General features: G+C 35.7%; 1 protein-coding gene across 1 annotated transcript in view; it reads right to left on the bottom strand.

The window, feature by feature from the left end:
* LOC103154573 (GTPase IMAP family member 8-like) overlaps positions 1 to 11,000 on the bottom strand; it is a gene marked incomplete at its 3' end in the record, with an annotated part of 17,432 nt that extends 6,432 nt beyond the window's left edge. Inside the window, exons 1-3 of the mRNA XM_016662816.1 lie at positions 10,776 to 11,000; positions 8,895 to 9,514; positions 1,435 to 2,044 (exon numbers count right to left, since the gene is read on the bottom strand). Of these exons, the coding sequence (XP_016518302.1) occupies positions 1,435 to 2,044; positions 8,895 to 9,514; positions 10,776 to 10,818 (1,273 nt within the window). The remainder of the gene's footprint in view (positions 1 to 1,434; positions 2,045 to 8,894; positions 9,515 to 10,775) is intronic.
* Positions 11,001 to 11,329: the final 329 nt, after the last annotated feature.

Raw genomic sequence — 11,329 nt, 5'->3', positions numbered from 1 at the left:
GGACCCACCGGTGGGTCCTCGGGCTATAGGGGTTAATAAATACACACACATATTGTACAGCTCTGGAAAAATTGAAGAGACCACTTAAACTTATCAGTTTCTCTGATTTCCCTTTTTATAGGTACATGTTTGAGTAAAATGAACATTGTTCTTTTATTCTATGAATTTCTGATAACATGTTTCTGAAATTCCAAGGAAAAATTTAGTTTTTATCTGCAGAAAATGCAAAATGGTCAAAATAACAAAAAAGATGCAGAGCTTTCTGACTCTTCCTGATTTCAGAAGAGTTCAGAAATCAATATTTGGTGGAACAACCAGGAGGTTACAATGGGGTTCAATGCAGTGAGAAATACATATTTAAAATGACTGGGGTAAAGTGGTATTTGTTTTATTTTGAAAAGTGCTTTGAGTTTATGTTTGTGGAGAATTTCCACTTTAATAAATAATCACTCTAATATAATTAAATAAACAACAGCTTTGGGTTAAAGCCCTGTCACTAAAAAGCTTGTGAGGGTTACATTAGGAGGTCTAATAAAAGCAAATATGACTTGACAGCTGCTACTAAGCTTATAATGATAAAGTATTTTCTTATAATGTAACAGTATTTAATGATTAGACAAAGGTTTAAGTGTCGTATTAAACTCAGCTCAGGATGTCACAACAAATCTGGACTAAAATAAATCAATAAATAAGCTCAATGGCAATGAGGTTTAAACTGTGATCACAAATTAAAATCATAAAATTAAACTATTACAGCAAATAATGAATTGAAAGGATTGACTTTTAGAAGCATATTTTCGGTAAGAACATAATTATGGATTTATTTACTGAGAGAATTAAAACATTCACACATATCTGGAAATGAGAATTATTCAAACAGCTTTACTGAACATGCAGGCATTTAAATATCAGCAGATACTTTCCTAAAACAAATTGTCAGGTGAATTACATCATTCTACCAGGAGTTCTACTTCATTTTTCAAAACAACAGCAAAAATAAAGAGAAAAAAAAACTTATTAGTTCTGTTTTAATGTCTAACAACACTTAACCTCACAGCATTACACATCCGCCGCCACCACCACGTCTTTCAGCTTGACCTCTGGCCCTGGACACATGCATGGACTGCAGCCTGGATTTTTCAGCTTGAATTTCTCTCTCCTGCTGCTCCTTCAGTTGTTTTTTCATGGTTTCGAACTCCTTCTCTCTCTCTTTTCTCTCTGCCTCTCTCCTTTCCCTTTCTCTCTTTCTCTCCTCATTCATCTCCTCCTTCTCTCTCTTCCTCTCTTCCTCTCTCTCCTTCTTCTCTTTTTCTCTCTCAACCTGGATTTGCTCATTAATTTTCTTCATCTCTTTCTCATACTTTTCTTGTATTTTTCTCTCCATTTCTTCTCGCTCTTTCCGTATTTCTTCTTCTTTCTCCTTCAGGATGCGTTGTTTCTTCTCTTCGATCGCCCTCTCAGCCTCTTGGAACATCTCATTGGTGTAATGACTTCCTCCATTCCTGTCAACAATGGTTCTGATCTTCTCCAGCAGCTCAGTGACCTGAGGTTTCTTATCTTTCAGCTTATTGTTGAAGACATGATACTGGCCGTTGCATCTGGACACCAGATCCTGGAGGTCTAGACTTTCAGACAAATACTCTTCGATGGTGGAATCAAGGTCGTCTCCACGGGTAAACAGAACCATGCTGTATTTGTTTGCTGCCTCTCCAAATGTTTCCTTAATCAGTTGTACTGATTGTTTTTCTTCCTTTGTGAATCTGCTCACCGCAACGACCACCAGGAAGATGTGGGGTCCAGGAGCGGCATATCGGACGCACTGACTCAGATCTTTTCTGGTTTTATCTTCATCAAATCTGGTGTCAAACAGACCTGGAGTATCGATGACGGCAACCTGCTGTCCATCCACATTACTGGAGACTTTAGAGCAGTCAACAGTCAGGGAATTGGCGCTGCATTTGGATTCAAAGCACGGTCGACCCAGAATGGTGTTTCCAGTGGCGCTCTTCCCAATCCCAGTCTTCCCCACCATCACGATCCTCAACTCATCGTTGTTTATGATGTTTGTTCCTGTAAAGAAGAAAGTTTGAATCTGAATTAGAATCATCATCTACTCAGATTTTCAGCTTCTGTGTATTTGGATGAGAGGAAAAAATATAGTTGAGACCTTAGGAGTGTTTCAGGGAATCAAAAATTTTCTCTTTTCTATTTGCTTTTTAATTTGTCCTCTGTGTGACAGCTGCTACTAAGTTTATAATAATAAAGATCAAATGTCGTCTGACATTTGCTCCTTTTTTGTTACTGATATAATCTACGTGACGCAGCCCAAAACCCAACCTGACAAATAATCATGTGCACCAGTGAAGAAGAGCTTCACCTTCTTCACTTGTTTAACATCCTTTATAGGAATTAAAATCTTTAATTGTATCAGTAGATTTTGTAACCCCACAATAACACAGCAGAAGGCTGAAAGTGAAAAGTTTATGTGTTTTTGTTGGTTGATATTTTCTACATCAGCCAGATTAAATATATAGTTATTCTGACTTACCGTAGTTGGAGTTGCTGTTCGCCATGATCAGTCAGTGTAGACTCTTCCGCTGCAGTCAGGTAATGAACATAGTTTGGATTGTGTGAAGGCCTTTTTAAACATTCCTGCAGGTAAAATGAAACTGAAACTGGAGCTTTGATTGGTTAATTCTGTCCCAGGTTTTCAAAAATGTCTTTCCTGCTTTAATTGATCCACATAAAATACAGCTAAAGCATTTTTAGAAGCTGTTTTGAACTGTGAGGTGATATGCAATAAGTTTGAAGATAAAAACACACAATTGTATGAAGTCTTAAAGATTGATGGTTAGCTCAGCTTTTCTGATTTTTCTTTTCCAAATTTAAATATGCAACAATATAATAAAATTTTTATCTAAAATCTAAAATAGTCTATATAGGAGTCTGTAAAGGTGAATTACTTATACAAAAAATATACAACATTTCTGCTGTATGACTTTCAGTTTGTGTCCCCAAAGTCTCTCTAGATTTAAATAAAGGTTGGATATTCCCTTGCTCTTTCCTTTCTCATTTTATTTTACAAGAAATGGCAGCAAATAGGGAACAAATGCAAAGAAAACCAAAACTGGAAATAAGCTATGGTGCAGGATTCGGTTAAGATAAAAATGTTGTTCTGGAGTCTCAGCTTCATCTATCCACCTGAAACAAACTATCTAATTAATGTTCATTGTATTACATTTTTGCCTTTTACAACTTTCAATACTTTTCTAATTCTCTCTAATTATAGAAAACTCAGAAATTGTATAAAAAATAATAATACATTTGGTTCTTTGTTTTATAAATAAAGCACTTGGATTGTGTGGTCAGTTTCATTGTGTGAAGCTGATTTCATTGTTTATTCTCCACACAATGAAAGGCAACAAATTAATGATTATTAAGGCTTGTATTTTACACTTTGAATTCAATGGTAGATTTTTCTCTGAAACACTGAAACAAAAATGTGAACCAAGTGTTCAGATATATTTTTTATTAGAAAATTACATCTACATCTAAATACAAACTATATAAAGAGGTGAATTTAGCCAAGAAACCCCGACTGACTGCCTGGAGGCTTGAACTCAACAACACGTCCACAGAGCTGGGTAAAACTTATGCTCAAGTAAGAGTAACATTACTTCTACATATTTTTTTACTCAAGTAAATGTAGAATGTAGAAAACCTAAAAAATACTGAAGAGTAAAAAAGTATTTGGTAAAAAGGCTACTCAAGTACTGATCAAAACATCAATCATCCATCCATTTCCTGAACATCCTTGTCCCTTAGTGGGGTCAGGAGGTGCTGGTGCCTCTCCAGCTAACGTTCCAGGTGAGAGGCAGGGTTCAGCCTGGACAGGTTACCAGTCTGTCGCAGGGCAACACAGAGACACAGGACAAACAACCATGCACACACTCATTCAGGGGCAATTTAGACAGACCAATTAACCTGACAGTCATGTTTTTGGACTGTGGGAGGAAACTGGAGTACCCGGAGAAAACCCACGCATCCACAGGGAGAACATGCAAACTCCATGCAGAAAGACCAGACCGGGAATCAAACCCAGAACCTTCTTGCTGCAAGGCAATGGTTCTACCAACTGCGCCACTGTGCAGCCAAAACATCATCATTTAAATATTATATCATCAGATGGACCAAAATGTAAAGTTACGTGGACCAAAAACATCTAGATAATTTTCCTTCAAAATAATGTTTTTTGAGAAAAAAAAAAAGTCTGTTCCTGGTGAATTTTTTTTTCTTTTTTTTGGACTAAAACAGATTTTATTTTTAATTTACTGAAATTATCCACAGAGGGTAGAGAATCAATTATACTCAAGTAAGAGTATCAATACCTCATAATAAAATTAGTCAAGTAAAAGTAAAAAGTACTGCACAGAAAAATACTCCAAAAAGTACTTTTTTCCCCAAAAAAGTTAATCAAGTAACTGTAACTAATTATTTCCCATCTCTGCACATACATCATCCATCAGGTTTTATTCAGATGCTCCTCAGATCCAAGCTGTGCTGGTTGTTCAAGACTTTGTTTCTGAGCTCCGTTCCCCTTTACATGAAAACCTGCAGTTAAAAATGTAAAGCAGCGCTACACCGCCCTCTTGTGGAAAGTTCTAAAACAGCAGCAGAAAAACTGTGATCCCCGATGAAATACCTTACTCCAATAATATTTCTGCATGTTGCCTGAAACAAAACATTAGGTGATAACTTTCAGCGCCACATAAGTATGAAAAATTTTAAAACTGTAACATTAAAAGGAAAATATCGCATGTTTTTAAAAACATTATTTAGAAAAAAAAGTATAAAAAGTGTGACAATCCAGATGTTTCGGCATCATGATCTTGGTTTTGCTAGATGATTCTTCCAGGTAAGTGGTTCTTTTCCACTGTCATGTTTCCCCGTAATGTTGGACCTCTGAAAAATCAATAACTTGATAGAGTCGTCTGGGTTTCCTTACATAGACCAGATGGACCATAATTTCTCCACTGGCATTACATGATAAAGTGTGGACTGTACTGGATTATAGACATGACTACAGGACACATGATTTGAATTTGAGAATATAATAATCACATAGTGCCTGACTCAACCTATTTGAAACAAACTCTAGATATTAGTTAAGTAGGACTTGTTTATTTTAAAAAGTAGTTTTGAAGAGACATTTGTGGCAAATTATATATGACGTGTTGTGATTTGAGTTCTCTGTTTATTTTAGGTTCTGTCTTTAGTGTTTCTCCGTGGTGCCCTGTCTACCCCTTCATTGTCCGCAGGTGTGTCTCGTTCTGCATTGGGGTTTTTTTTCATTTTCTTTCTTGTCTTTAAAAATAAAGTAGAAGTCCAGGTAGAATGATATAATTCACCTGTAACCTCAGTATCTCATAATTTGTTTTTAAAAATTATTAGCTGACGTTTACATGCTTACATGTTGAGTAAAACTGCATCATTGAATATCATTACTTGTATCATTTTCTAATTTCCAGATGTCTGAGAATGAATTAATTTCTTTCAGTTAAATTCATAATTAGGGTGGAAACACACTAAATAATATTTGTATGTCCATTCTTTCTATTATTTCTTGCAATAGTTTAATTTCATGACTTTAATGTGTGATCACTGTTCAATCATCATTGCAATGTGGGTTTATTTACTGATTTATTTTAATCCACATCTGTTTGTCTATCATTAAACAATATTAAATTATAAGGAAAAGCTTCAAGGATTTTTAATTATTATTTACTTACGAGTAGCTATCACATATATATTTGCTTTAATTAGACCTTTAACTAGAACTTTTTTTACAGTGATTTAAGCTTTAACACAATGTTGTATATTAAGTTGTTAATTTAATTTCAATAGATTGTTTATGAAGCAAAAATTCATCACAAATCTCCCCTCAAAGCATTTTCAAAATCAAACTAGTTCTACTTTACACCAATCACATTGAATTCAGTTTGGTTAAAATAAGTATTCCAGTAAATTACAATTATTGTCTAGATGAATTATTATTAAGGTTTATATTTTACACTTTGAAATTCATGATTAATTTGTCAGATTTGTTTCAACAACACTGAAACACAAAAGTGAACCAAGTGATCAAATATATTTTTTATTAGAAAATTACATCATTATCTTAATACAAACAACATAAAGAGGTGAATTTAGCCAATAAACCCCCACTGTCTGCCTGGAGGCTTGAACTCACCAATACGTCCACATAAACAGAGCTGGGTAAAAATTACACTCAAGTAAGAGTAACGCTATTTCTACATATTTTTACTCAAGTAAAAGTAAAAAGTATACTTTTTACCTAAAAAATTACTATTAAAAGTAAGGTTACCTTACCTTACCTTGTAAAAGTAAAATGTACAGCACAAAAACATACTCCTAAAAGTACTTTTCCTTAAAAAAATTAATAAATAAATTTTAAAAAGTTACTAGAGTAAGTAACTAATTATTTCCCATTTCTGCACATAATTAATCACCCAGCAGGTTTTATACAGACGCTCCTCGGATCCAAGCTGTGCTGGTTGTTGAAAACTTTCTGTTTCTCAGCTCCGTTTCCTTTTATGGCAGCGCTACACCGCCCTCTAGTGGACAGTTTGAAAACAGGAGCGGAAAAGCTGTGATCTCATGAAAAACTTCACTACAATGTTTTTTCACATTATATGAAGCAAAACACTGATAACTTCCAGTGCCACATATGTTAATTCGTGCCAAAATTATTGCTCCTTGACGTAAGTTTAATGAGTTACAGAAAATGAATCAGAAGTGCTGATGTAAAGTTGTGTTAATCTATTTATTATAGTCTAAATCGCCAAACAAAAGCAGTAAAAATGTAATTGAAATAATATGTCATGATTATATTCATGAGCTCCATTATCAGGTAAATTTGCTCATGGAGTAATTTTAAGTGTCCTTTTCTGGGAATCTTCCTCTCCGCTCTTTGTTTTCTCCATTTGTGGACTATCTCTGTAATTGTTGTTTTAGTCTACTTCATGTTAGCAGACAGGTGCTCTTAAGTGAATACTTAATGATTTTATAGATCTTATTTTAATTATGCCAAAGCTATGAGTTCAAAAACTGTGATAAATTAAAATTAATTCATAACATTTTCCAATTTCTCTAGATTTTTCATTTTTATTTAGTCAGGAACTCTCTGCATGAAATTAAAACGAGTTTGACTTCAAACATGTAAACAAAAGAAATTAAGATGTGAGTAAAAATATCTTTCATAGTTTTGTATTTCTGAATTTATATCAACTTTAGCTGAAATCCTTACAAAACACTGAAATGTTTTCTGCAAATGAAGACAAAACACTTTGTTTTGTTTAAAATTGAATTTCATCTCAGTTCTAGTTTAAGTGTGGATTTATAACAGAACAGAAATAATTTATTATCCATTCAATACCACAACATTCCCCAGTCACTTCTATGTGTAAAGCAACTAATTTAAAAAAAACAATACATTTAGCAGCATTTATTGTTTTCATCAAGCTTTATTTGTGATTTCATATTCAGAACAGGGTGACACAAATCAGGGTGACAGAAATCAGTTCAAACAATCATCACAAAGTGAGAATTATTGCAAAAAGTGCAGGAATATTGAAGTAAAAATCATCCTGAATCTAGTACATTTACTGTCATTTTCTATTTATGCTAATCTTTCCAGCAACAATATACATTTTCCAAAAGACAGTTTCTAAGAGCTTAAAGAGTGATACGTGAAATACTTTGAAATAATATGCAAACACTAACTTGACAAGGATTCAAACTTTTTCTTTGACTGCATGTGAAACAGCCTTAAGATCAGCCTGCAGTCTTCAAGATCTCCAACATTGTTAAAGTCTGGCAGCTTCATATTATAGACAGTTAAGCTCCAAATTATTCATGCCTATCAGGAGGTGCAGAGTCCATGATGATCAAATATAACTGTGTTCTTAGAAAACCTCACATGAACTTTCCAACAAGGTGTAAAGAACATCCAGGTTCTGAGTTTTAATGTCAAGATGTGGTGAAGGAGTTTTACTCTGACTGGAGATCTGCTTCATTTATTAACAATGAAAGAAACAGAATCTAGTTTGTTGTTTTCTGTTCTCCATGTTTTATACTTTGTTTTTGTTAAGGAACTTTCAGTTGAAATTTGTTCATCCTCATGTTTGTATGAGCAGCAAGGTTCCAACTTTCACCATTTACTATTAAAACAAGCTGGTAAAAGATTTAACAAGGCTACATCCAGCATTAAAAACATCTTTTCCAATGTTAACAACCTGTTTTCCAGCATTAACCAGGTATTCTCCAGCTTTAGCCAAATAATAGAGAGGATTATTTTGCTCAGCTTCTTCTCTGGCCTTAGATTCATGCTCAGACTGCAGCCTGGATTTTGCTTGTTGACTTTCTTTCTTCTGCTTTTCCTTCAGGGCTTCAAACTGCTTCTCTCTCTCTTTTCTCTCTGCCTCACTCCTTTCCATTTCCCTTCTTCTCTGCTCACACATCTCCTCTTTCTCCCTCTGTCTTTCCTCATGCATCCTCTCCGACTCCCTTCTCCTCTCCTCGTCCATCCTCTCCTTCTCCCTCCTCCTCTCCTCATTCATCTCCTCTCTCTCCCTTCTCCTCTCCTCCTTCATCTCCTCCTGCTCCCACTTCCTCTGCTTATTCATCTCCTCTCTCTCCCTCTTCTTCTCCTCCTCTCTCTCCTTTCTCTCTCTCTCTCTGTCAGCCTGGATTTGCTTATACATTCTCTCCATCTCTTTCTCATACTTTTCTTTTATTTTTCTCTCCAGTTCTTCTCTCTCTTTGCGTATTTTCTCTTCTTTCTCCTTCAGGATGCGTTGTTTCTCCTCCTCAACTGCCCTCTCAGCCTCTTGGAACATCTCATTGGTGTAGTGACTTCCTCCATTCTTGTCAACAATGGTTCTGATCTTCCTCAGCAGCTCAGTGACCTGAGGTTTCTTATCTTTCAGCTTGTTGTTGAAGACATGATACTGGTTGTTACATCTGGACACCAGATCCTGCAGCTCTGGGCTGTCAGATAAATAATCTTCAATGGTGCCTTCAAGGTCGTCTCCACGGGTAAACAGAACCATGCTGTATCTGTCTGCTGCCTCTCCAAAGACTTTTTGAATCATTTGCACTGATTGTAATTCTTCTGCTGTGAATCTGCCGATTGGAACGACCACCAGGAAGATGTGGGGTCCAGGAGCGGCGTAACAGACGCACTGACTCAGATCTTTGATGGTTTTGTCTCCCTCAAACCTGGTGTCAAACAGACCTGGAGTGTCAATGACAGTAACCTGCTGTCCGTCCACATTACTGGAGCATTTGGAGCAGTTCACAGTCATGGATTTGGGGCTGCATTTGGACTGAAAGCACCCTCGACCCAGAATGGTGTTTCCAGAAGCGCTCTTCCCAATCCCAGTCTTCCCCACCATCACGATCCTCAGTTCAGTGTTGTTTGTAATGTTTGTTCCTGTAAAGAAGAAAGTTTTAATCTGAATTAGAATCATCGTGTCGTAGAACTTTAGTTGTGGTCCAATAAAACTGCTGTCATGTTATTGTGGCTTAATGTGAATACTATAATCCAGCACATTCACTATTTGCATTAAGATTATGTATCGGCTACAAAGTCTGCGAAAGTCCAGCCCTGAAGAGAGACGATCCTTCAACTTTAATACATTCCTGTTCCAAAACACCTGGACTGTCTGGTCCACTGTCCCTTCTGTTTTCAGGGTGGATTCCTTAGAATTATGCAAATTGCAATAGTCATGAAATTCAGTATTTTTACCTTCCAGAGCCCTCTAGATTGGTCAAAAACGTCTTTTATTTTTATTTTATTTTTTTTTTAAGATATTGGCCAAAAATGTCTCTTGGAAACAAATGTTTACAAGGCTATACACTGACCATCAAAATCTGTTTTTTTTTTTTGTTTTTTTTTGGCGTGGTCGTTCACGCTTCCAAATATATGCGACCTGACGTTTTTTTACGTCCAGTGTGAACGTCAAACTACTTGAAAGTGCTTCGCATGCGCACTAGAGGGCGCAATAACGTCACAGACATAGAGCGTGCTCAACCGCAATAAAAAAGGAGATGTGCTCAGTGGATGTAAACATGGATGCTAACGGTGTAGCATAGTTTATGATTTTTAAGTTGTTGTCAGTCCAGAGCCAGTACATTAACAATTTAATCCTTATTATAGTCTGCCATAGTTGTTTTTCTTCCTGCTTATCAGGACGCAGAATATTGAGTTTGTCGAGTATCAATGACGTTCAGGTCAATGAACGCGGCCGTTCAGTTCAGATTCAGATCGTATTTGAAATAATTCGATACGTATCGGATATCCAAGTGGCCTGAGTCGCATTGGACAAAATTCTGACGTGTTTTTCAGACTTTCATGAAAAGATCAGATAGATAGATAGATAGATAGATAGATAGATAGATAGATAGATAGATAGATAGATAGATAGATAGATAGATAGATAGATAGATAGATAGATAGATAGNATAGATAGATAGATAGATAGATAGATAGATAGATAGATAGATAGATAGATAGATAGATAGATAGATAGATAGATAGATAGATAGATAGATGTTAATAATAAAATAAAATAAGGAATTGGCTGGTTATACGTGATGCTTTAATTAACAGAATTTTATAAAACTATTTTATCTGCACACTGTGATACTCTTTGGAAGCAGAATGACACAAAAGAAGGATAAAAGTGACTTACCATAGCCGTAAGTCCTGTTTGGGCTGAACCTGTGGTTGTCCATGATCAGTCAGAGAGAGCAGTGCAGACACTCCAGCTGCAGTGAAATAATGAACAGCTAGAATCCTGTAGAGGATTTTAAACAGTCCTGGAGTCAAAATGAAAGTGAAACTAGAGCTTTGGTTCTGTTTCAAGCTATTTTCAAGGACTGTCTCATTGTGCATAAAATTCAGCTAAGTCATTGTACAGAATACACATATAATGCACATTGTAATCTCCATTGAGTAAAAATAAATACCAGCGTAAATCTGGAGGGTGAGTTCAGCTATATTACTAATTTTCTCCAGATTCAAATGTGCAGTAGTCTAATATATGCAATAACTTGTTGCATATATCAAGGTGAGTTATATAACAATAATATTGATATTATTTAATTTAGTCTCCAAAGTCTCTGGATGCTCAGGATACCCAGGCTGCTCCCCCCTCTCCTCTCCCACTCCGTCGATTTCTGTTTGAAACGATGAAAAATTTCTCCTACTTACTTCAATAAAGTTAACAATAACTCTTTTTCTCTG

This window comes from Poecilia formosa, unplaced genomic scaffold (assembly GCF_000485575.1).
Source record: "Poecilia formosa unplaced genomic scaffold, Poecilia_formosa-5.1.2 Scaffold391, whole genome shotgun sequence".
Classification (NCBI taxonomy): Eukaryota; Metazoa; Chordata; class Actinopteri; order Cyprinodontiformes; family Poeciliidae; genus Poecilia; species Poecilia formosa.
Note: the sequence above shows the minus strand (reverse complement) of the source record. Positions and strands in the feature narration are given on the sequence as shown.